At 33.5% G+C, this 26,114-nt stretch overlaps 4 protein-coding genes and 2 non-coding genes across 6 annotated transcripts; 5 read left to right on the forward strand and 1 right to left on the reverse strand.

Moving 5' to 3' along the window:
* Positions 1-952: 952 nt before the first annotated feature.
* Positions 953-6,622, forward strand: LOC114178636 (DNA replication licensing factor MCM3). The gene is made up of 17 exons (XM_028064651.1): positions 953-1,114; positions 1,193-1,302; positions 1,443-1,651; positions 2,331-2,461; positions 2,539-2,777; positions 2,898-3,134; positions 3,213-3,367; positions 3,456-3,664; positions 3,781-3,946; positions 4,026-4,228; positions 4,487-4,546; positions 4,636-4,725; positions 5,232-5,407; positions 5,686-5,763; positions 5,862-6,003; positions 6,082-6,182; positions 6,297-6,622. The coding sequence occupies exons 1-16, from the start codon at positions 1,049-1,051 to the stop codon at positions 6,139-6,141; spliced, it is 2,331 nt and encodes a 776-aa protein (XP_027920452.1). The 5' UTR covers positions 953-1,048; the 3' UTR covers positions 6,142-6,182; positions 6,297-6,622.
* A 650-nt stretch (positions 6,623-7,272) lies between these two features.
* On the reverse strand, positions 7,273-8,971 carry LOC114178637. The gene is made up of 3 exons (XM_028064652.1): positions 8,747-8,971; positions 8,182-8,478; positions 7,273-7,673 (listed from the first exon to the last, which is right to left on the reverse strand). Exons 2-3 carry the CDS (start codon positions 8,432-8,434, stop codon positions 7,639-7,641), a joined length of 288 nt encoding a protein of 95 aa, XP_027920453.1. The 5' UTR covers positions 8,435-8,478; positions 8,747-8,971; the 3' UTR covers positions 7,273-7,638.
* Positions 8,972-12,433: 3,462 nt separating this feature from the next.
* On the forward strand, positions 12,434-14,761 carry LOC114176223 (uncharacterized protein At2g34460, chloroplastic). Its single transcript, XM_028061181.1, has 5 exons — positions 12,434-12,643; positions 12,777-12,977; positions 13,266-13,385; positions 14,078-14,350; positions 14,454-14,761. Exons 1-5 carry the CDS (start codon positions 12,527-12,529, stop codon positions 14,616-14,618), a joined length of 876 nt encoding a protein of 291 aa, XP_027916982.1. The 5' UTR covers positions 12,434-12,526; the 3' UTR covers positions 14,619-14,761.
* A 941-nt stretch (positions 14,762-15,702) lies between these two features.
* On the forward strand, positions 15,703-15,775 carry TRNAR-ACG. The gene has a single exon. It is a non-coding gene; the product is annotated as a tRNA-Arg (tRNA).
* Positions 15,776-15,888: 113 nt separating this feature from the next.
* Positions 15,889-15,972, forward strand: TRNAL-CAA. The gene has a single exon. It is a non-coding gene; the product is annotated as a tRNA-Leu (tRNA).
* Positions 15,973-23,445: 7,473 nt separating this feature from the next.
* LOC114175926 (urease accessory protein G) lies at positions 23,446-25,839 on the forward strand. Its single transcript, XM_028060778.1, has 6 exons — positions 23,446-23,830; positions 23,904-23,964; positions 24,061-24,262; positions 24,595-24,716; positions 24,836-24,940; positions 25,553-25,839. Exons 1-6 carry the CDS (start codon positions 23,556-23,558, stop codon positions 25,634-25,636), a joined length of 849 nt encoding a protein of 282 aa, XP_027916579.1. The 5' UTR covers positions 23,446-23,555; the 3' UTR covers positions 25,637-25,839.
* The last annotated feature ends 275 nt before the right edge of the window (positions 25,840-26,114 follow it).

The following is a 26,114-nucleotide window of genomic DNA, read 5'->3' on the forward strand; positions in this document are numbered from 1 at the left end:
AAAAGAATATCTAAATTAGGAGTCTCTTTACTACAACTTGAATATATTTGAAGGACTCAATGTAATTTCATGTTGAGAAAAGTCCATATCAAAATTTGGTATTTATTTCCTTTTATGTTTTCTTCAGTGCATTTTGTCTATTCATATGAATCATTTATCCATTAACAACTTCTCTAAACAAACCTCAATGTTTGAAAAAAAAAAATAATAAATAAGATTATAGTTTTGGAGAAAAACAGTACTTAAAGAGTGAAAAAAATAGTCCAGAGTAGAAAGAAAATACATAAAAAGAATAGGAAATTAAGAAAAAAAAAACGAGATTTTATTTTTTCACCAGAGAACAGGATAAATTATCTAACACTTTCGATGAATTTTGTTTGCACCGAATGAGAATGATACCAGATACCACAATGTACTAAAATAGGACATTTTATTGCTAAGTTGGAATTCGATCTCAGAGCCAAATTATGCTTATGTTTCAAAGTTGTACTCAAAATTTAGTGGAAATTCAAATTTTCCGGAATCAAATTTTGGGATATTTTATTTTGAAAACAGAAAATTAATTTTATTAAAATCATTTACATAATAAATTTTGAATAAATTTATTTTTGATTATTTAAAAAATATTTATATTTTTTAAAAAAACTGAAAAATATAAGAATTTTTTTTTTAAATTAAGAATTAAAATTTAATATTTTTAAATTTAATTAAATTTTCTAGTCTCTTAATTTGCAAATTTTCAAGATCTATTAAAACAATTATTTTGAAAATTTGAGGGGTGCGAAGAGATTGATGAAATGTAGGAAGTAAAAGTCTGCCTTTCACTTATGGTAGGATGTGTAGATAGCAATTGGGCCTTGGAAGTAAGAAAAGCCCAAGAGCATCTCAAAGTTGTTGTTCCCGCCACAAAGCTAGCACGAAGCTCCATGTTCCCGCCAAAAACAGAGTCCTAGCGCCAAAAGAAAAAGAAGCACCACCATAGTTTTCTTTCACTCTTCTGACTCCACCATTCTCTGACTCTCTCTCGCTACTACCACAGCCTTCTCAAATGGACTTGAGCGAAGAAGTTAGGGCGGCGCATAAGCGAGAATTCGCCGATTTCTTAGATCAAGATGTATGTCCTATGCATTTCCTCTTCTTATTTGTGTCTGTTACTCTGTCTTCGTTCTAACGATCTCTGTCAAATCATCAGGTGGGAAAGGGCATTTACATGGACGAAATCAAAGCCCTAATCAACCACAAGCGCCACCGTCTCATCATCAACATCTCGGATCTCCACAACTTCCGCGACTTGGGGAACAGGTTAACACTTCTCGCTACTAATTTTTAAATTTTACTTTTGTACTTACATTTCTTTGGAATTTGATTCTGTCTGTGAAGTTATTGCTTGCAGTTGGTGTTTCTATTTTGTTTTTTGTTAATAGAAATTGAAATTTTTGCAGGATAATCAGGAGTCCAAGTGAGTACATTCAACCGTTCTGCGATGCGGTGACGGACGCTACTCGTGCTATTGATCCTAAGTATTTGAAGGAAGGAGAACAAGTGCTTGTGGGATTTGAAGGTCCCTTTGTTTCCCGCCGAGTCACGCCAAGGGAGCTTCTTTCTGAATTCATAGGTTCTATGGTCTGTGTTGAGGGCATTGTCACCAAATGTAAAACTACCTTTGCTTCTTTTTATACTTTTTGTCCCTTTTTAATTTTTGTCATAACTTAATGATTTAGTGCAGCTGGTTTCTCAAGAAATTAGGGCGTTAAACGACTAAACTTCGATTCTTAAGTTGAATCCGAAACCCTTTAAATAAAAATCAAACTCATGTTCTCTGGCTTTTTTAGTCCAATTGGTCCTCCCTTATAAGTTTTACTGGGTTTAATTAGTGGCTTTGGGAATGTATTCTATTTTTGTTATTTTGAGGATTCAAAGGATTATCTTTTTTCGTGGTCATTGGTTAGTATGGCCTGGGTGTATTTTTTCCCCTTATAACTCGTTTTAGTTTGATAAGTCTTCCACTTCATATTTTTATCTTACCTACAAAGCTGTTATTTTATTTGCAAGTTAATATCGTCTGTTATCAAGTTGCTTAGTATGTCTTGAGTGGCATGTTATTATTCATTATGTTATGTGATAATGATGGAAATGTGAATATCCTTCGCGGGTAAAAGTGTGTAGTTTATATCTCTCACAAGCAGCCGTTTAGTTTTATCTTTAGGTTGTTCATTTTCCGCATTGATTCCTTTCTTTCTGTTTGATACGGAATACATTTATGAACAAATTTGTGAACAAATGCTCTGGTTTAAGCATGCAGACATCTCACCCTTTATTTTAATTTATAGGTTCTCTTGTAAGGCCGAAGGTTGTTAAAAGTGTTCATTTCTGCCCCACCACGGGAAACTTCACTTCTCGCGAATATCGTGATATTACCTCTAATTTGGGTTTGCCCACAGGATCTGTTTACCCTACAAGGGTAATGTCAAGCTCGTTGATCTCCAATATTTTTTGTCTTCTCGTGATTATGAAATTTATCGACTAAAATCTTTGTAGGATGAAAATGGGAACTTACTTGTGACTGAGTATGGATTGTGCAAATACAAAGATCATCAAACTTTGTCCATTCAAGAAGTTCCTGAGAATTCTGCTCCTGGTCAACTTCCAAGAACAGTGGATGTCATTGTAGAAGATGACCTTGTTGATTCTTGCAAGCCTGGAGATCGAGTGGCAATTGTGGGAATATATAAGGCTCTTGCAGGGAAAAGTAAAGGCAGTGTGAATGGAGTATTCAGGTAGCTCCAGTATATATACTGACAGTTCGTTTTCACTCCTGTGCTTTCATAAACAGAAAACTGATTGATTGACTCCTGTGCTTTCATAAACAGAAAACTGATTGATTGATGTTCGTGCAGGACTGTGCTCATAGCCAACAATGTTTCTCTTCTCAACAAAGAGGCTAATGCACCAATATACAGTCCCGAAGATCTCAAAAACATTAAAAAGATAGCTGAAAGAGATGATGCATTTGACATGCTAAGTAATTCGCTTGCACCTTCTATATATGGGCATTCTTGGATAAAAAAAGCAGTGATTTTGTTGATGCTTAGTGGAGTGGAGAAGAACTTAAAGAATGGCACTCACTTGCGAGGGTTCGTGTTTTTTGCTTGATCTCCCTTCTCTTTTAACTTAATATAAAATCGTAATGCTGGTCTGTCTTGGTTCTTTAGTGACATTAACATGATGATGGTTGGTGACCCCTCTGTTGCCAAGTCTCAACTCTTAAGAGCAATTATGAACATTGCTCCCTTGGCCATATCAACTACAGGCAGGGGTTCTTCTGGAGTTGGTTTGACAGCGGCTGTTACTTCAGATCAAGAAACAGGTAAAAAGATCATTGTCATGGGCTCTATGCATAGTTCTATTATTATATATTTTGTCATCTAAGGAAACGATTCTTACTTCTTTCTCAGGGGAAAGAAGGCTAGAAGCTGGGGCAATGGTTCTTGCCGACAGGGGTGTTGTCTGCATTGATGAATTTGACAAGATGAATGATGAAGATCGTGTTGCTATACATGAAGTTATGGAGCAGCAGACTGTGACTATTGCTAAAGCTGGTATCCATGCATCACTGAATGCTCGATGCAGTGTGGTTGCAGCTGCAAATCCCATATATGGAACTGTAAGTAGCGTTATGCGGTAATAGGCTGTGCAGTTTAAACTTTCCAATTTCCTGATATTGTACTGAACCTTCAATTTCTTTTCTAACTTATGACTTTTTATTGTGCAATTGTACAGTATGATCGTTCATTGACTCCAACTAAAAATATTGGACTTCCAGACTCCTTGCTTTCTCGATTTGATCTACTGTTCATTGTGTTAGATCAAATGGATCCTGACATTGATCGTCGAATTTCTGAGCATGTACTTCGTATGCATAGATTTCGTTCTGCCGTTGATGGAGGTAAATAAGCAGTTTTACAATGCTTTGAGACGTTCTTATACTAGTTAGTTGTTTTATTCAAAGTAGCTTAACAATGTAGGCGAGGCAACACTTAATGGGAGCTCAGGATACGGAAGAGAAGATGAGGCTGATACGGATTCGTCTATCTTTGTCAAATATAACAGAATGTTACATGGGAAGAAAACTGAAAGAGGTCGCAAACGTGATACGCTTACAATTAAGTTTCTTAAGAAATATATCCACTACGCTAAGCATAGGATTCAACCTGAACTGACTGATGAGGTTTGTAATTTATCCTGAACTGACTAATAAGAACGTGCCTTTCTTATTAATAATATCATTTTCATCTTTCTTGATGTATTCTCTTTTGAAGTTTCTAATTTATCCATTTTAATGTAAGTTCGGTCTGCTATATTTATGTTACAATTGCCATACTTGAATGGTTCCGATTATTTTATGGTTGCTATGCTTCTGTTCCCGTCCATTATTGTATAGACATATGACTAGCTTTAATTTAACATCAATTGACATCGTCCACAGGCGTCTGAGAACATTGCCACAGCCTATGCTGAGCTCAGAAATGCAAGCTCAAATGCAAAGGTTAGCATTGAGAGTTGAAATTGGTGCTCTGCATTCGAGCCATTACACAACATTGTTTCTTTTATTGATATAATACTGACTTTATGCAGACAGGAGGAACACTTCCCATAACTGCCAGAACTTTAGAAACCATCATACGTCTCTCAACAGCTCATGCCAAACTGAAATTGAGCAGAAAGGTACTAGACTGACATCTACTTTTTCAATGTTCTCTTCTCCGTTATTTATAAATGTCTATTTTGGTAACAAGTCCAGGGGAAATGTTAACTAACCTTTCTATTTTTCTTTCTAATCATGCTTGGAAAAGTATTCCAAGCTAAATTATTGTTCTCAACAAATTCTTTTGCTTTTGGATTAACTTTTCCAAGCTATTTCAAGCTAAATTACTTTCAACTAAAAATAATGTTGGTATCTCCAATCAATGTCTAGTATGCTTTTTAGAAAAACAAAATTCCTTCTTTCAAATGCAATTCCATCAAAATTAATTCTTCTAAAAGTGCATTTCCCGTAACGAAATATTATTCCAATTAGTCAAACACTCACTTGGCATTCTTCTTAGCTGCACTTTTCTCTTTCTCCTATTGCTATTTTACCTATATATTCTTCCCGATGATACTTCAACAGCCTATATTTTCACTTTTTTGTTCACTACACTTTGTGATTGAACCAGCACTTCTCATTTCAGGTTTCGAAGTCTGATGTTGAAGCTGCTTTAAAGGTTTTAAATTTTGCAATATATCACAAAGAACTTACAGAAATGGAAGAGCGAGAGCAAGAGAGGGAGAAAGAGCTAGGCAGGAAGCGCAAGGCTGATCACAATGAAAATGATGGTCCTAATCGAGGTTCTAAAGATACAAGAGGGTGAGCAAGAATTTAAACAAGTTGGAAAAGCTGTATTATTTGCAAGGATCTTTTCATTCTGATTACTACTATAATTAGATTACATGATAATTCATTTATTGCCATATTCTAGCGTTTTTCTTTGTAACTGTCGTAATTTAGCATCCTTGCACTTGCACATTTGTAAGCATTAAGACATCTATGTTGCCATGTAAATGTTGAGGAGGTCGATGTCTAGATGTATTAAAACATATTTGTCCATTATGAACTAATAACACTAGTAATTTCTTTTTGGCTAGATCAACATTAGGAACAGATGCCATGGAAGTAGATGAGACCCCAGCAGCTGAAGCTAATGTTGGACTCACCCCTGCAAGGTCAGTCAACTGCCGATTCCTGCCTTTTAATTGTTTTCTTATATTTCTTTCTGTGCTCCTACTGTTTCTGATGTAAAATATCTTATATTGACATGCAGAATTGAAGCATTTAATTCTCTATTTGGTCAGCATATGCGCGCCAACCGCCTGGATCTCATAGCTATTGCAGACTTAGAGAATGTTATCAACAGAGGGGCAGATTCACCTTACACCGCTGCAGATATACTACTCCTATTAGAGGTATGATCTTCTGATGAATTTCTGCTGCCACCATCCCAACTCGAACTTCGTTACTATTGTTTTTTTCTGAAATTTCAGAGGTTGCAAGATGACAATAGAGTGATGATAGTTGATGGAATGGTGCATATGATATCATAAAATCTAAGATTGTGGCACAATCTCAACGAAGATTCAAAGAGGTATGCGATTCTACAAACATATACATTATCATTAATTGTCATTAGTAAAGATGAGCGCATTACACAATTTGCAATTGTAAAATAGATTTTTCATCAACTATGGATGAATTTCAGGGCGCAGAATTTGCCGCTCAGGTAGGATGGACTTCACAACGGTGCGAGGCTTGAGAAGGATTTGGAAATTCCAGAGTTAATACCTTATTATATGGGAGTTCTTCACTAACACTTCGACAAGGAAATAGCTTATGCGATTGCAACTGCGTATTATTCTTCACAGAACATTTAAATTAAGATGAACTTTTTCACCCCTATTGAAAATTTTCCTTGTTTTGTTCATATAATTTTGATACTGGCCTTATCTTTATGAATTAGTTACTCTGCTAACTGCAAAGTATTCGTGTAAAACAAGGCTTTAGAAATGACTGGTCTCCATAATTTCATGTTCCTTCACTGTGATACTTATTATTATTGCCAACCATAAAAATTTACGGAGAAACCAAAAGAAAAGCTTGGAGCTTGTGACGCGAGTTGAATTCAATTTTCAAACCTTTGTGGTCCGGATCAACATATTATTTTATGCAGCACCTAATTAAACAAGTAGACCTCCGGTGCGATCTAAGTCAAACCAGTAGAACAGCATTATGTACAAGAGGTCATGTGGAAGTAAAAATCATTTTAACACACTTAATAATATAATATTAATGTACAAATGAATCACGTAATTTGTAAACAAAAATTTGTATTGTTACGAAGTAAGAATGTTCGCCCATTTAACATTATGATTGTCTACAATCATAGCCGCAGAATTAGTAATTCTCTGCTAGGATTGGAAGAGATGCCGTTCATCAGCACTTTTCAAGAGGTCCACGATTCATAACAAGTCAGGGGTGCATGAATCTTTATTTCATAACTAATTTTCAGCAAATTTTGATGGTGTTTTTCTATTTAAGCATTGGCGGCAAGCAGCCCAATGAGTGATACAGTAGCGTGGATTCAGTTTACAGTTTTTTTTTCTTTTGACATTTTAGCTTTTAGGGTTCTAACCAAAAAGCAGAATTGAAGAAATATAAACGGCATGGACACATCGTTATCCTTATAAGACTATTAACATGGCTCCTTAATCATTTCCTTTAAAAAATGGCAATTTCATTGCAACAATTGCAACATTTTCGTGGCGTCAGGGTTGGCTTTTAATAAGCTGATTGATTGAATCATTGTGGAGTGCTGGTTAGGAACCATCGAAATGCTAATCTTAAAGAAAGTAATAAATTTAGGTGCCATATTTATTAGAAATGGCAGAGAAATCTTTCCTAGTATTACCATCACACCTCATTCCCCTCAATCCTGCTGCTAAACAAGGATCATCTTAATTCCTCTGAGAAGTGAGGGTGCTGAAGAGACTAACTTGCATAGAGGCAGCAATATCTGTGACATTAGTTGTCCTAAGACCAATAGTTTACTTATCAAATTCCCATATAACCCCTCCATCTTCTGCAATACCAAAACAAAAGACCATTACAACAATGTCTAATTCAAAAGTTTAACAAATACGAGCAACGCAATGAATGTTCAAACTAATACTTTGTCATTGACAATGATTGTTATCCGCTCACAGTACATGACATAGTCAGAAACTCGAAGCAAGCTTGCTAAAGATCCATTGCACATCACAAAATACATAACATGTACATTGATAACTTGACAATCGAAAACTTTTTATACAACTTTCTTTAGATAATTTTTCTACAAATACTTATAGGAGAAAAAAATATAAAGAATTGAACTTTTCCAGCAAGTTTAAATCAACTTATAGACTTTTGTAGACGTACTTCTCAAAAACTTGAGGGATAAGCTCAATTCATTTTATTTTCTGATGTTCTTCATAAAGTGTTTACTACTTCTTCATTTTATCCAAAAAAGAAAGGGTTTCCATTTGGCAATTAAAAGGACTAAAATAAAACATTGGTTGGTGAAAGGAAAGAGAGGGAGGTGAAAATACCTTTAACTTTCTTTTCAATCCAGATCTCACCAAGCATTCCAGCAGCCACACCAGCACCAATGCATGCACTGCAAAATAAAATGGCTTTGGGAAGAGGCCATCGAGGCAGGAAATAGTACTCAGGAATTTGCCTAACTCTGTTGGGTAATCGTTTCTTCAAGGATGGTTGAACACTCGGATTTTTCTGCATTTCACCGCCAACAGCTTTCCAATCCACCCCTTTGAATGGATCTTTTGCATCTTTACTTTCCATAACGCCTCAATTCCAAACCCTTAAATCCACGAATTATGCTGGTGCTGAAGAAAAAAAACTTAGAATTAACAACATAATAAACCCAAGCAGAAACAAAACAAAACCCATTGGTTTCTGAAACAGAATAAAAGATGAAGACCATTAAAAGCTTTTCTCCAAGAATATTGAAAAGTATAAATTTAGCCAAAATGAAAATCGAACATGTCCACTTTTTGAGTCTTGGCAAATAGGCATTTCCTTTCTCAGGATTTAGATGCAGGTAATCAAAATCTTGTAGAATCGTTTGTAAGTGAAGATTTATGCAGAACGCACCTGGGAAAAAATAAATTATGTCCGTTTTGGGTGTTGATGTTGCGTTTGGATGTTACCCTTTGAGTTGTGCAGAACAAGCTTTGCGATCTCACTGTTCTCCCCTTTCCCTTTTATTTTCTGTCCATTCACAAACAGGACTACAAATTGGTGCGCTGGTTAGTATTAGGGTTTTGCTGGGTTTTTTCTCCTCTCTTCTTATTTTTGATCATTGGGTTCAGCGAAGTTCAACACGTTTTTTCAATGTAAAATATACTAAATAAATAAAATATACCGAAGAATAATAATAAAAAATTCTATGACTGCTTTCAGTTTATAAATTTCATTTATATCATTATTAGTAAAAACAAATGTATAATAACAAAAAATAATAAATATAAATAATTTTTACTATAAAAATAAATTTTGACTATTTATCTTTAAGGTAATATGTTTATTATAAATAGTTAATTTAGTTTAAAATAATGGTTCAGAAAATCAATTAAATGGTAAAATTAATAAGTTTTAATTTAAAAAAGATAATATGTGAGAACCTAAAAAAATATAGTCAAGATTAGAAAAAGCTTTATAAAAATGAGCTCTTAAATATATTTTATTATTAAATAGCAAAATGTATATATATAAACTATTCATTTTTAAGAACTTATATCTTTTTAGAATTTCCTCTTTAGTATCGTTTAAGGTTTTGTAGGGATGTCAAAGTGGGTCTAACCCGATGGATTGGTTATCAACTCGACTTCAAAGCATGGGTTGGGTTAGGTGATTCAACCTATGAACACATTGCAGCTCGGCTCAACATGGTTGACAACCTGACGGGTTGCGGGCGGGTTTGGACAGGCCAACCGCAACCCGTTTCCACTAAGTCATGTACTGTGGTGTGTTTTGTTTTTCTCTAACCTATTTTTATTTAAGTTCATCTCATCTCTCTATCTCTATTCGCGAATGTGAACTGAAGAAGGCACAAACACAACCTTTTCCCTTTCTCTTGTTTATTTGCTTCATCTTTCTCACCCACCCACAGCACTTCATCTTTCTCACTCACTCTTAACGCTTTATCACTCTCACCCATCCACAACAGAAAGATCCACCCACATCACAATACATATAGACGAGAGATTTGCCCTACCATCACCATCACTTGTGAGCGACCACCACCACATGAGCCACCTTCACGCAAGCCACCACCACTCGAGCCACCTTCATAGTTCACATGGCATCTTCACAATAGATATTCAAAACATGAAAACATAACACAATCACACTTAATGTTGAACCCTATGTCCATCAACCACCTCTTGCGCCCAATGCCACTCCTCCATCGCCCAACTCAACCTTCCATGGAGTTGTATGTGAAAGGAGAGTGCCTAACGATGCTTGTAGTGTCGAATACCCCAATCGTTGGAGCTTACTCTGAAGTGAGGAACCAACGGTATCTAGGCAACGTTTGGCGCTAGAAACCTCTAATGGTCACAAACTTGGAAGGCACCCAATGGAAGTGGCGCTTGACAATGTTCAACAATGCCCCACACAATAACAAATAACTGATTTTCTTGCCTTTGTGTTTTAAATGGTTCAATGAACTTTTTGAGTACTCTACCTCTTCTAAAATTGCTTCAACAAGTGTTCTTTGATTTTAACATCTCAAATAGTATCATTAAACCAATTTGATCACTCACATACCACCATTTCATAACTCAATCATACACTTTATTCGCATAATCACATAAATAAAAAAGATTCATTAGTTGCTACCAATTCTACTACAATCATATTATTCTATATCAATCACAGTTTAACCATTTTCACCAAACCATCCAATTTAATCAATTGCATCCAACACACATAAATCTTAACATGTCTAAAATAAAATAATAAGTCTCCCTTACCTCAATTGAAGAGCCCTTTGCTCACAGAGACTCTACACAAGACAAGATCCTTAAATAACTCTAACTACATACAAACAAAGACTAGAGAATCACGTAAAACTACTCAATGACACATGCAAGCTCCTCATAGAGTACTTGCAAGCAAAACAAGTATTGTAAAAAGACAAAAAAAAAAGACTTACTCTATTAACAATTCTGATCGAATAATCTTGTAACTCTCTTCACCATAAGTCCTATAATGTGTTTTTAAAAATATAACAAATTCTATAAAATAAAACTCGTCCAAAGAATTTTACTTATAACTTTGAATTTTAATAATAAAATATACAAATGTCATTTATAAAATTCTTTTGGTATAATTACTGATTTTGTACCTCAACTTTTTCGTTAAGTTCAATTTGGTACCCAAACTTTTGGTTTGTTCAATTTAGTACCCCAATTTTCTAAAGAGATTCAATTTGGTCATCTCCGTCAAGTTGGAGTTAACATCGTGTCCGTACAGGACACATGTCAAGCCATGTAATTTTTAATTTTTTTTAAATTATTTTTTTTAAAAAAAATATATTTTTTTTTCAAAAAAAATTAAAACTGCCACGTGTCAGTTTATCATTGTGCCACGTGGTAGCTTACAATCATGACACGTGACAGTGGTAATAGTTGTTTTCAATTTAGTACCCCATTGGTTCAATTTAGTACCCCAATTTTTTAAAATGATCAAATTTCGTCCTTTCCAATTTAAGACTAAATTAGTAACTAAGTTTAATTATAACTTATATATACATGTTAAAATAATTGTTTTGAATTTATACATCAAATCACTACACCTAAATATTCAAATTATTTTATTTTTTACAAGTGTAAAAAATTACAAAGGTTAAAATGTAAAAGATAAAGTAATTTAAGTATTTAGGTGAAATGATTTGATGTATATATTAGAAAAAGTTATTGTAACATGTATATATAGGTTGTAATTAAGGTTATTTACTAATTTGGTCTCAAATGGGAGAGGTCGAAATTGGATCATTTTAAAAAATTGGAGTACTAAATTGAACCAAAAATTTAAATTGGGGTACTAAATTGAAAACAATTATTACACTGTCACGTGTCATGATTGTAAGCTGCCACGTGGAACGATTATTGACTGACACGTGACAGTTTTTAAATTTTTTGAAGAAAAGAATTAAAAAAAAAATTAAAAATTCCATGGCTTGACACGTGTCCTGTACGGACACGATGTTAACTCTAACTTAAAAGAGAAGACTAGATTGAATCTTTTTAGAAAATTAGAGTATTAAATTGAACAAACCAAAAATTTGGGTACCGAATTGAACTTAACAAAAAAGTTGGGATACTAAATCAGTAATAATACCAATTCTTTTCTAATCTTAATAACTTTTATAAGACTTCACAATTTTAATATTTTTAAATATGAAATGAACTTTAATTAATATCTCAAATTTGACAATATTCTTTATACTATTTATAAACAGTATTTCAATCTCATAAGGAGCTTCCAATAAGATAAGTTATGAGAAAATTGACACCTAGGCTAGTGAACCATGATAAGATCTCATAGGATAAACTCTACAAAAATTGATTGATTTTTTTTTTCAGTTATGAGTGTTTGATAAGCATGCAAGGGTGTGGGTATTAGCAAATATAAGTAATTATATGTTAGGTTAAATCCTTTTAAAAGGACATTGATTTGAGATTTTTTCTTGTGTCTATTATTATTATTATTATTATTATTATTATTAAAACTTTAGTATTAACATTAACATAGAACATAGAACAAAAGCTAAGGTATCCCACGGTTGGAGCACGTGGCGCGGCTATAGCGTCTCGTTTGGCAGTGTGGAAATTAGAAGAAATCTGTGTTTTTTACAGTGTCACAATCATGTCAATGGCTTCGACTCTCACCATAGTAAGAAATCCCATTTTCCTCACTCACCATTACCAACTCAACAAGCACTTCACAACACCTTCTTCCTTACGCCTCCTCAGTTTCGCAAAGGTAGCAACACATCACATTTCACAACATCTTGTATTCTGTTTTTTTTTTCAGCTTCATGTGCATATCGCAAGCGTAGCGTGTGTTGTTCTATCAGAACATCCTTTTGTTTACTTCCTGTTGGATTGTATGTTAGATGGAAGGAAGTGAGATCAGCGAGGAAGTGGTGGAGGATTCGAGAGCGAAGAGGAAAATTTTTGTTGCTGGAGCCACTGGTAGCACTGGGAAAAGAATCGTTGAGCAGTTATTGGCAAAGGGTTTTTCTGTTAAGGCTGGGGTTAGGGATTTGGACAAGGCCAAGTCCACCCTTTCCTCTGCCAACCCATCTCTTCAAATTGTAAGCTTTTCCTTTATCTTATTGTTACATTAGGCAATCCAGTCCCACTTTTTTCGTGTAGAGAAATGCTAGGAACACTCTATTTTAGACACACTTTCTGATTGGTTGAAATTTATTGAAAATCACAAAATTTGATGGATCTCACAACTTTTTTAACTACCCTCTTTCTTGATTTTGTAGTTTTCAATAAATTTTTTGACCAATTAGAAAGATTTTACTATAGTATGTTAGTAGCATTTTCTTTTAGGTGTATGTGAGTATGTTGGTGTGTATGTGTATGTAATGCAGGTAAAAGCTGATGTCACAGAGGGGTCTGATAAGCTAGCTGAAGCCATTGGTGATGATTCAGAAGCAGTGGTATGTGCCACAGGCTTTCGGCCAGGGTGGGATTTGCTTGCTCCATGGAAGGTTTGTCAATTTTTTGTCAATGTCTTGTAGTATACTAGAATGTTTAAATGTACAATTATAACCTTTTACTTTAGTTAGTACGACCCACTTTTCATATCAGTCCTTAGTTTGGTTAGAAGAAATATAGGTTGCAGTAATTCAGGTTGACTGTTGTGCTCAACGTATTCAGTGATCCAGAATCTACCATAGTAGAAGTTATTTAATTGCTTTTGAAAGTAGGACAGGTTGTGTATGTTTTTGTAGAGTGTGTCATCGTTTACTTAAACTTTAAGGAGTTGATTCCCTTGGCCTTTTGGATATGAAACTGTGGAAGTAATCTAACCTGGATCCTAGTTTCTTCCATGTCTTTATTCTTCACTTTTGTTCATGTTGTACCTCTTGTTTAGTAACTGACATCATTAAGGATATTAGTAGGAATGGATGATGTTGATGGAGAGCTATTAGAATCTTTTTCATCTGCTTAACTTTTCAAACTTGTGTGTTGCCATGTGCTTTCATTTGTGGAATTTATAAGACTTTCACCTGGGAAGGGATAGCATAGTTATATTATTCGTCCTCTAAAGAAGACATTAGAAACTAATTACATTACGAAGATAATCACCAAAAATGCAAAAAAATCATGGCAGGGTGAGTGCATTATTCTGTCTCATGGTATCATTCAGTGCTTCTTACAAGAATTGCTATTTGTGCAGGTTGACAATTTTGGTACTGTAAACCTTGTTGAAGCATGCAGGAAACGTAATGTGAACAGATTCATTCTTATCAGTTCCATTTTAGTTAATGGAGCATCTATGGGACAGCTACTCAATCCAGCTTACATATTTCTTAATGTTTTTGGACTCACCTTAGTAGCAAAACTACAGGCAGAGAATTATATAAGGAAATCTGGCATAAACTACACAATTATAAGACCGGGCGGGTTGAGAAATGATCCTCCAACTGGAAATGTTGTTATGGAGCCAGAGGTTGCTGCTACATTTCTGACTTTCTGTTACATTTCCTCAATAGAATCTTAAGTTCATATTTTCTGGAACGATTGCTGAATTGTTCAAAATCCTTGTGTACCAGGACACCCTTTATGAAGGTTCCATATCCAGAGATCAAGTTGCGGAAGTAGCTGTGGAGGCATTGGCTTATCCTGAGGCATCTTTTAAAGTCGTGGAAATTGTGTCTCGCCCAGATGCTGCTAAGCGTTCATACCATGATCTTTTTGGTTCCATAAGGCAGCGATGATTCCCGAGTTTATGATTTGATTGCAGATTAACGATTTTGTTTCTGTTATTTTACTTTGTGGTGTCCAATGTGTATCTTAACTGTACAAGTACAGGAAACATTACATAGTCGATAAATGTTGCGAAAACACCAATTTCTCTGAGCATTGCATTACATTACATGGATGAATTCCGGAAACAAACATTAACCCACAGAAAATAAAGAATTAAATGATGTAATTGTATATTCTCTCAGCAACTGAACATCACATTACTCTTCTCAGGTGAACCTAGCAACCACAAAAGCAAAGACTACAAAAGCAGCTTGCGCACAAAGATGCACTCCTGCACTTTCCATTGGTGCAGGTGGAATTGCAGCAACATCTTCTACCACATTCTCAGCCACACAACAGTGACCAAAAACCAACATAGCCATAATGCAGAAAGTGAGAACTATAGCAGTTCTGCAGCTCTCCATTTTTTTACCACCCATCACTTGATGAATAACTACTAGTAGAGGACAGTGCTTGTAAATAGTTGTGAATGATGAAGATAGTGGAACAGAACAAGCCATTTTATAGTTAGGATTTGAGACAAGTGAGGAATTTTGAGGTGTAATATGTAGCTGAAACAGTAAACACAATGATCCGAGAGTGTGTGGGGTTAATGATAATGTTCTGTCTCCCTCGCCTTAAAGAATTAGGGTGACAGCACTGTATAACGGTGCTGAGTTAGAAGTATGTAATCAGCTTTTGAAGCGTAAACATTAAGCATGCAAAGAATTATAATTAAACCAGAGGATTATCAATGGCTAAACAAAAAGAAAGACAAAAAAGTATGATAAAGCAGAGCTACTACGTATAGCTTTGGTGACGGTGTCCGTGTTGTGAGGGCCACTTTAGCTGGCATAACACAACGTTGTTAAATTGTTAAAGGATAAAAATGTGGCAGAGCATGTTGTTTTTCTCAATGAATGACTAAGGATAAATAATTTTTAGATCTAAACATTGTTTATTTGGATCCATATATTAAAATACAAAATGTATCTAAGTTTTACTTTTCTCACAGCAGTTTAGTAAAATAACTATGATTATGTAATCGACAATGACTCTGTGGCCCAATGGATAAGGCGCTGGTCTACGGAACCAGAGATTCTGGGTTCGATCCCCAGCAGAGTCGATTTGATATAACATTATGAATTGTGTTAATTCATATTTTTCATTTTATTAGAACTTTTACTTTTTCCTATTAAATATAGTATATAAACCATACACATGATTATAAATAACAAAGTCAGGATGGCCGAGTGGTCTAAGGCGCCAGACTCAAGTTCTGGTCTTCGAAAGAGGGCGTGGGTTCAAATCCCACTTCTGACATTTTTCTTTGAAATTTTTACATTTTTTTCAAATTTTTTTATGAAAATTATAATACCTTGGAATCTCCAAAACATGTATTTCAAACAAAAATATTATTGTAACCAGTAATCCAAATTGGAAGCGACTAAAATTAAAGACAAACATAATTGGCAGATTAAGACCAATAAAAAATTGTTGAGGGACTACAAATGATTTGTTTTATTCTTTAACAAAGAGATTCGAAGAATGAAACTTTTAAAAGATAAGAAACTAAACATATATTTTATTGAAAAATACACATGCAAGGCCACATTGAACAAATATTTTGATGCTACAGTTCAATTAACAGGAATATTCAATGGTAGGACATCAATTTGTTGTTTTGAAAAGCACAAGTACAATTTGAAAAAATATTAAATAATAATAACATATTTAACCAAATTAAAATACAGGATCGTGATAACATGCTATTTTTTTTTTGTATCAATAGTATCTCTAATTTAAATCGTTCTTAAGATTTTTTATGATATTTTATTTTAATTTAACTGGATTATAGTATTATATTACATTATGATAAACCGAATATTTTATATTAATTATGCATAAATGTTTGCAATTTAAAATCGATGCTTAAAATTTATAAAAAAAAATCATTTTTTTCATGTATTCTTATAGTAAAAATTGGGTGTAGATTTATGACTTAATTCTTAGAGGTTGCTCGAAGAAGTTTTAAGAGATATTTTTTAAAATGGTAGAGAGATGAGTTAGTTTTAACATCCTTGGGTGAATATTATATATATGTTGGTAGTCCTCTCCAAAGAGACATGTTTTGAACTTTTCAACAACATATCAAATGAAATATCAACTAATACTTAGGGTTTAGTTTCTTCTTCTGTGGGTTATAAATTTTTTATTTAGATGGACATCCCCGAATGTTTATATGTTATAAATTGAGTTTCTAACCTTTAAATAACTAAAAAATTGTCTTTAAAATAGTCTTGATTGGAACTCATTTTATCACATAAAAAATTTGTGAAGTTTTGTAGTGCTTCCCATACTTCTCACCATATCCATTAATGTTTCATTCCTTTTTTAGTCACACCATATTAGTCAATAATTCTATGTTTGCAAAAAAATATTGTAAATGAATGAGGTGTGTGTCCGATCTCTATACGTATTTATCATAATATCTTTATCTTTATTTGATCTCACATTTTTTACTTATTTTCTGCATTATATTTCTGCTTCAATCTTAAAAAGTTTAAAGACATCAAAAACATATCATTGGAACTAAAGATACATATATTGAGGGAGGGAGGACTATTTGAGAGACATCACATTGGACCTTTAACAAGGTTCATGGCTAGAAGAATTGAAAAATAGATCTCAAAGAAGACTCTCCTACATTGTAGTGTAGGCTATTAGAAATTTTATTCTTTCTTTTTAGTCTTGTATAAATTGTATAAGTGTATATTTAGTTTATATTTTTGTAGAATTTTGTAGCAACTTGTATGGATTTGAGCATCAATTGGGCCTTGTTTAGACGTCCAAGACCATGGAAAAAATGAGACAAATATGACTAAATCATGGAGAAGAAGGCTTGAAGTGGAAGTCCCACATCACTTGAGAGAAGCAAACAATAAGCTTAATTAAGACATTTATTTGCTGCATTGGTACATCCACTTTGAGCTTATGTCCCACATTTTTTGTATATTTAGGTGCAAGGGGACTAGACATCTCTAAATAAGACCTCTTGCATATTGTAAGACTTACCTTTTGATGGATGATAATTTGAATTGCTGATATGCTTTTCTTCTTGTTCTTGAGGATATAACATGAGAGTAATATTCTTCTAGTTCTTCTCCAAGGAAACCTCCTTATTTGAGAAGCAACTTTTGAGTTTCTTTTAAGAAACTTGGAAAAAAGTTGTAAGAATTTGGGAGAATGTGTTTTTCATAGTCAAATTCACAAAAAAAAATAAAAATAAACGAATTACCTTTTTTCCCTGTGTCATTTTGTTTTACAAAAGAAACACTTTGATTCTTTCTATATGAATGGTTGAGCAATAATTTTTCCCTTGTGATTAACTTGATTGTTATTACTCTTAACAAAGGTAGTCAAGTTCACCTTCTCTCATTCTTTCATTAGTTACATTTCGTCTTCTTGAAGACACATGTTTATAATTCATTAATTGATCACTTATCTGTGGGAGATTTTAAAAGGGAGGCATAAAGATGAGGCAAAATGTACATAATATAGTGTACCAGGAAGGAGTCAAACATTGTAACCTCCAAATCTTTCAATTGAATTACAATATCCCTTATGTGCATGATATGATAACATACTACTATAATCTCAGTGAACTTTATCGACGAAAATTCCATCATAAATGTATTTGTTATTATAGGTAACAAATTACTCCTTTATAGTCTTCAATAAATCCTTGACATTATCAGGTTTATCAATAGAGCCTCAAATTTTAACAAAAATGTTGGTCTTTAGGAACATTACAGAGTGACAATTTGACCTTTCTCATTTTCATATTACATTGGAAATGTTGGTCTTAGTGATAATTAGCGTCTCCTTTAAAAGAAAAAAAGAACATGAATCTATTAAATGCTTGACTTGCTTTTACAGAGGCAACAAAGGTTGCTTTTATACAAAAGAAGGAAAGAGAAAAGCTAAGACTATGCAAGGCTTTGCAAGCTAACGAAACTAACAGAGAAAGAGATTGAAAAATAGAATACGCTAAAACATACAACCTAACACACCCCTGCAAACTCAAGGTGGATGATGAATGTCAAGAACCTTGAGTTTGTCATGAAAAGCTAAGAACGGAACACCAGAAATGTGTTTGGTAAATGTGTCAACGACTTGGTAGATAATAGGTATATGAAAGACACTAATGTTGTTTTTATGAAGATGATCATGAACATAATGAAGGTAAATTTTGAAGTGTTTGGTACGTGAGTGCATGATAGGATGTGCATTGGTTGTCTGAGTATATTGTAGGAGGAGATGAAGGAACTTTGAGTTCTTGAAGAAGCATTTGAAGTCACAAGACATTAGAAATAGCGGAAGCAAAGCTGTAGTACTCAACTTTTGTACAACTCTGAGAGACAACTTTTTGTATCTTTGAAGAACAATTTGAGGTTTTAACCAATGCAAAAATAGAAGCTAGAGGTTGACTTTCGATCGTCGGGGTTAGCAACCAATCTGCATTAATGAAACACTTGATAAACCAATTTTGGGAAGGTGAGAAACAAACCCCATTGAAGTGCATGCAATGTAGCGTAGTATTCTCTTGAAACCTTTCCAATGATGAACTTGAGGAGCTTGCATGAACTGACATACTTTGTTCATGACAAAGGTGATATAAGGTCTTGTGAAAATGATGTACTAGAGAGCGCCCAACTATCTTCTTATAGGTACATGGACAAAGTCATTGTGGACCAAGGTCGAGCTTCCATGTATGGATTCATTGAACCTTAGACCATTCAAGTTAATGGAAGCACACTTGAGCAATGAAAACTTATTTGCAAACATGGATGGCTGAGTAAAGAAGAGAGATCTACTTTGCGCCCTACATTGATGGGTAGGTTGTTATTGTTTGAAATATTTTATGAAGTACTGTTAATTATTTGACTAACTACTTGTGATTGATGGTAGGGCCCATTGACAACTATTGGTCATCATTCCAACACAATGCACAATTGTATGATTTTATTCATTAGAAGTGTATTAAAAGTAAGTGTTGCACAGATCGATGTCCTTTGACGCTTTGTAGTGCAACACTAGACGTCAATAATTGTTGTTTTATGTTCAAATTGATGCCAGTTGGACGTCGATGCTTTCCCGAATCTGTCATTAAGGGACGTTGGATCCCTGTATAGCTGATGTTCTTGGACATCAGGTTTGCATTCTGACGTCAATTTTGATGTCACCCGATACGATGTCGGAGTTTGGGTAGACGTCAAAGACAAAAAATATCAAACATTAAAAGCCTTTTTTGTGTTAGTGACAACAGAGTCGAGGCTAGCCATTTTTGTTAACATATGTGAGAACATAGATCCCAGGAGCCAGACAATTATTATATGATTCTATTGTTGATGATAAAGATACGTAGAATTTTGGATGAATGAACCAAGATCGATAAATGGAGGAAATTGGAGTAGAATGTGATTATTATTAATAAAATGAAGAAAATTTAAACCTTTGATCGTAGCAAGAACCCAATGCCGCCATATTAAGAAATTTTCATTATTTAGTTTGACTTGATATGGTGTGAAAAAAGTGTGCGGGTTGAAGGTGGGGGGAGGAAGAGAAGAATTTTGGTGATTGGTGGATGTATGTGAGTTTTCTAACGCTGTCATGGCAACCGACTTTGGATACTGTTTCGGTTAGAAAAGAGGTGTAAAATAACCTTCAACCGAAAACAAAAGAAAGAAGTATTTCAACCTTAGTGACTCACTTAGGCCAAAATAAATCCATCCATTGACCATGGGAGTAACACTCTTATCTATAGGCTTTAAAATTGGTTACAACTGTTATATATATACATAATCAAATATTTACGAAATATTTCTAATAATCTTCTAAAAATAATCTAATAAATAACAACTGTAACACTTCAAATAAAATCTTCCTAAATAATAACTAAGATATCCCCTTTACATAATCTAAGATTTTTCCAGCATTGATCTTAGAGTGACACCTTTAGCAATTTTGTCAACAACTTCAATTTATCACTATTCTGCCTTGACTTTATGATGATGCCACTCTTCTTCTTTATATATCACCAACTCTAGGTCGACTTTGTGACGACACCACTCTTCTTCTTTATATATCACCAACTCTGCCTCGACTTTATAACGAAACCACTCTTCTTCTTTTTTATATATCACCAACTCTGCCTCGACTTTATGACGATGCTAATATTCTTCTATATATCACCAACTTTGGCTTGACTTTATGATGATGCTAATATTCTTCTCTATATATCATTAACTTTTCCTCGACTTTATGACGATGCTATTATTCTCCTATATATATATATATATATATATATATATATATATATATATATATATATATATATATATATATATATATATATATATATATATATATATATCACTGACTCTACCTCGACTTTATGACGGTGCTAATATTCTTCTATATATATCACTAACTCTACCTCGACTTTATGACGATGCTAATATTTCTCTCTATATATCACCAACTCTCCTCCAACTTTATGACGACACCACTTCACATCTCTGCTCCTCGTCACTCCAGCGTCGGCAGCAGACCCACATGTTGTTTCTAGACAGGTATAAATACCATAAAAGAAAAGAAGAACATGAATCTATTAAATGCTTGACTTGCTTTTACAAATGCAACAAAACCTACTTTTATACAAAAGAAGGAAAGAGAAAAACTAAGACTATGCAAGGCTTTGCAAGGCTAACGAAACTAACAGGAAGAGAAACTGAAAAAAAGAATACGTCTAAAACGAACCTAACATCCTATTTTGCAATATTCACTATTCATATAACCCAAAGAATGACACACTTTTTGCATACTTTATAATGGCCACCACTTGGGAATACTACATTTAATATAAAAAATATTGCAAAAGTTATACATGCTTACATCATAATTTGATACTAGAATAAATATCATGTTTTATTGTTTTAAGTCATGAGTTTAGTAATATAAAATTTGTTTATCGGCTAAAATCATAATAAATTAGACTTGTCATGATAAAACTATATGTTTCTTTTCGTAACTCATGTGGATTGCAAAAGAGAATATCAATCATATATTCTTTGAACGTAAACTTGTTATGGGATGTGTAGTAGATGGGTAGAAATGTTAGCAATTTTAGTCATACATATATATGATAAATAATTAAATGTGTTAGGATTGTTATATCTAATTAATTATATCTATGTCTAAAAATATATATCTATAATGAAAATATCACCTGTGTAGATACCTGTGATATTCTAATTTGATGAAGGAGATAAATTAGGAATATTGTCTTTTAGAAAATAGTAACCGACATAAGTTACATAAAGAGGTTATGATCCTCATCTGAGAATATGTTAAAAAATTATTCTGTTCCTTTCTTTTTCTCCCCACAAAAAAAAAAGCAAGAGAAAACTCAGTGTACTCTCCAGATGAAAGACCATATACCAAATTTATCAAATATTCTCGAATATGCTTCCACAATTAGTCCTTTGGATATTAATAATTGTTTGAAATTTATTGCTATTTATGTTTTCATAAACCAACCATCCATGAATAACTTTGATTACTTATATATTTCTATTTTTCCATTTCCAAAATAATAACAATAAAAAGCAAAAGTTTGTATTAACAAAGTTTTGCATCTACTTAAAGATATTTTATCTAACAAAGTAACATTGAAGATAGTTTTTGTGATATTTTTAATGTATGGTTGAAGTATGATTTCCATGACAAACAAAACTGTGGCATTGGGTGTGTTAATGTCAATTAAAGAAAAGAAAAACAAAATTTAGATTTGTCTTCTTCTTCGTTCAAGCGATGTTAGTGTTCACAATTGAGCATTGGACTTTGAGCTTTCAAACCAACCATTAGCAATCACCAATCACCTTCCATCAATAGTACAAAAAATAACAATTAAATTTTCACTCGAAAAATTTACAATTTTTTTTTTTCATCTGATTCTGTGATTGTGAATTTCCAGAACCAATCTAATAGTATATAAGACTAAAGAAATATAATGTATTTATATAAGTTTGTATACTTAATATTATATTATTTCTGTGTAGTTAAATTATACAATTATAATAAGATAAGGCAGAGTCAGTCTACCTTGTGGACATGTTATATTAATAACACTTAAGTATAATTAAATATAAAATTGTAAGAAATATAAAGTTTTTATATATTTTAAAACTTCTTTGCGTTTTTAATTGATATTTTATTATAGAAAATAAAAATCTATTGAATAATAAAAAAATCTCAATATATAAACAAAGACATTAAATGTAAAAAATGTATTTTATCTTTTACCTTAGGAAGAAATGTTTTACATTAGTTAACTATTCAAATTAATCAGAAATAACTGTTAAAGAATCTGCTGATAAAAAGAAATTGTTACAGCATCTTAATACAGTTTTATAGGATAAACAATATTTTTTTTATTAAACTTTTAATTTTTTATTTCGATCCTCAAAACTTTTTACCTATTTTCTGTTTTCTAATTTGAAATTCATTATTTTAATGTTTGTTTTAAAATTAGAGAATATAAATATCATATAGAAAGAGTGAAAAATTGTCATATTTTAATTTTCCAAATTTAGAAAAATACAATTTCAATTTCTAAACACTGATTTCAAAGATTAAAAAACAGTTCTCTAAGAACTATTTTAGTTCTTTAAATTTAGTTGGTTTTTTGAAGTGTAACTTGTATATTCATTTAAGAGAATAGAAACTAATATTGCTGGTGATAAGATACCTGTCGCTAGTGTTTGCATTAGAAGCGGTTTCTGCTTTAGTTTACTATCTATTCTCACAGTTCAACACACTCACAGTTAACATCACCCAAACTCATGGCTTCTCACGGCGAACATCACCACCACCACCACCATGATCATGATCACGATCATAATCACCACCATGAACATGATCATGACGGTGAAAAGGGAGAGGGGAAGTCATGGGTAGGCAAGGATGGTAGGGTGTACCACAGCCACGATGGTCTTGCGCCGCATTCTCACGAACCCATCTACTCACCTGGCTTCTTCAGCAGAAGAGCCCCTCCTCTTAACAGGAATTTCAACGAAAGAGCCTTCACTGTCGGAATTGGTGGACCTGTCGGCACTGGGTGGGTCCCTCTTTCTCTGTGTATTCAAAACCCTTCAAAAGTTAAGCCTTTTTTCATTTTCATGGCAATGCAGGAAAACAGCTCTCATGTTGGCCCTTTGTGAATACCTTCGGGATAACTACAGTCTCGCTGCTGTCAGTTTTTCCACCTTCTCTGTCTTCCAATTTTACTCTTAATTTGACAAAAGCAAAAAAAAAAAAAAAATGTGCTTGCTTTGTTGTTTGTTTCAGGTGACAAATGATATATTCACGAAAGAGGATGGTGAGTTCTTGGTGAAGCACAAAGCTCTTCCAGAAGAAAGGATACGCGCTGTGGAAACTGGGGGCTGCCCGCATGCTGCCATTCGGGAAGACATTAGTATTAATCTTGGACCACTCGAGGAGCTTTCTAACCTCTTCAAAGCAGATATACTTCTTTGTGAATCTGGGGGAGGTGTTTTTCTTTATCTAATTTTTAATCAATTACTACAATTTAATTAAGTTTACTCACATGTTATTAAGTTTATTCACTTTGATAAATACATATGACTGGATGATTTTTGATTCCTTGATAGTGTCAAGATTGAATAAACTCTTCGTTGCTATGTTTAGAATCTAGTTAACATGTTTTGGATGATTTTTAACTTAAACCAGATGTTGAACAAGCTAAACGATTGTTTGTATGAATTAGTTGTGTAATTTCTTAGATATGCGATTGTTTTTTAAATTAAGTTAGATCCCAAGAGATTTGGATATTCACTTGAGTTGAGTTTCTTTCTTCTGCAGATAACCTGGCTGCCAATTTCAGCAGGGAATTGGCTGACTACATAATTTACATAATAGATGTGTCTGGTGGTGATAAAATTCCTAGGAAAGGTGGTCCTGGAATCACACAAGCCGATCTCCTTGTAGGTTCTATTTGCATAGATCTTGCACTGTTCTTGTCACAGATCCATCGATGCTTATCTACAATCCTTGTTGTAAGATTTTGGAATATGATTGTGGAACTGGTTGGACTTTATTTCAGGTGATAAACAAGACTGACCTTGCTCCAGCAATTGGGGCTGATTTAGCAGTCATGCAGCGGGATGCTTTGCGGATGAGAGATGGAGGGCCGTTTGTCTTTGCACAGGTTAGTTAAGAACATCATTTATTGGAACAATGGTGTTATAAATCTTAATTGTGGCTTAATACACTTAAACCCCATGGTATATTAAAGTTTCAGCTTTTCACTTTGGCCTGCTGTGTTTAGCTTTTGCATGCTTTGTGGCACTAAATATACAGCAGTGAACATTCTATTAGCAGTAGTACTGTGCTTTCTCTTACATGTTATTTAAGTTACAATGCTTGCTTGTAATCTGGAATGTTTATAAATTATAACACTTACCTTTGTGACTTTGGTTTTTGATTGCATTTTTCCCTTGCTTAAACAAACTGAGACCTGTTGGTTTACACCAGTAATTAGTTCCCCACATCATGCACGTGTTGTAATGCAAATTTGGATACAGATCCCAATTATGATTCACTTCATTTTAGCATTGAAGTAACAGCAAAGCTGGTTGTGTGCTGCACCTTATTCAACCCACATTGGACTCTTTTTTTCAGCTTTCCCAATTCTAGCATCCTAATCAAACTGTTTTTAGCACCCATAATCTGTATCTTTATCATATGGTCTTGAACGACCAACAATCCTTTAATTTTTCACCCCTTTTCTTCTTAACTTGATTTACAAATCTATGTGCAGGTGAAGCATAAGGTTGGAGTAGACGAAATTGTGAATCATGTCTTACAGGCGTGGGAAGCAACGACAGGCAATAAACGTCATTAACGTTTCTTTGTAAAACGGTTTCCTTTATGTCGCATATTCTGATAGCATGTTGAGAAACAACTTCGGAGACATTCTTGTTCCTGCATGTTACATTAACAACTTTCTCAACATGTTACTGCTTGGACTTAATTAATCTTAGGCTATTGCTACATGCAACTCTCTTTGTTACTGTCATCAAATGGATTGTTGTTGTTTAAGAGTTACACAAATGTCAAACAATCAAGATAAGATATTAACAATAATAACGAGATATATGTACAAACTTATTACGAAAAGAGAAGTATACCCAATAGGTTGTGGTCATAAACAAAAGAACTACAAACCATATTCAACAATTGGAAGGAAGACCACGTGTAGGATAAGTTGTCAAAAATAACTTTTTATTTATTAATCATATTGTGCATTGCTTTGTAATATCTTAAAATTTAAATTTACCAAAATTTATTCAATACTTTATAACATTTCAAAATATTTATGT

This window comes from Vigna unguiculata, chromosome 3, assembly GCF_004118075.2.
Source record: "Vigna unguiculata cultivar IT97K-499-35 chromosome 3, ASM411807v1, whole genome shotgun sequence".
Taxonomy (NCBI): Eukaryota; Viridiplantae; Streptophyta; class Magnoliopsida; order Fabales; family Fabaceae; genus Vigna; species Vigna unguiculata.

Coding starts and splice junctions, on each gene's coding strand:
- LOC114178636 (XM_028064651.1), top strand. CDS start 1,049: ATGGACTTGAGCGAAGAAGTTAGGGCGGCGCATAAGCGAGAATTCGCC. Junction 1,115..1,192: donor CCGATTTCTTAGATCAAGAT/GTATGTCCTATG, acceptor TCAAATCATCAG/GTGGGAAAGGGCATTTACAT. Junction 4,547..4,635: donor ATGCAAGCTCAAATGCAAAG/GTTAGCATTGAG, acceptor GACTTTATGCAG/ACAGGAGGAACACTTCCCAT.
- LOC114178637 (XM_028064652.1), bottom strand. CDS start 8,434: ATGGAAAGTAAAGATGCAAAAGATCCATTCAAAGGGGTGGATTGGAAA. Junction 7,674..8,181: donor GATTGAAAAGAAAGTTAAAG/GTATTTTCACCT, acceptor TTGGTATTGCAG/AAGATGGAGGGGTTATATGG.
- LOC114176223 (XM_028061181.1), top strand. CDS start 12,527: ATGTCAATGGCTTCGACTCTCACCATAGTAAGAAATCCCATTTTCCTC. Junction 13,386..14,077: donor ATTTGCTTGCTCCATGGAAG/GTTTGTCAATTT, acceptor CTATTTGTGCAG/GTTGACAATTTTGGTACTGT. Junction 14,351..14,453: donor ATGTTGTTATGGAGCCAGAG/GTTGCTGCTACA, acceptor CTTGTGTACCAG/GACACCCTTTATGAAGGTTC.
- LOC114175926 (XM_028060778.1), top strand. CDS start 23,556: ATGGCTTCTCACGGCGAACATCACCACCACCACCACCATGATCATGAT. Junction 24,717..24,835: donor TCACACAAGCCGATCTCCTT/GTAGGTTCTATT, acceptor ACTTTATTTCAG/GTGATAAACAAGACTGACCT. Junction 24,941..25,552: donor GGCCGTTTGTCTTTGCACAG/GTTAGTTAAGAA, acceptor ATCTATGTGCAG/GTGAAGCATAAGGTTGGAGT.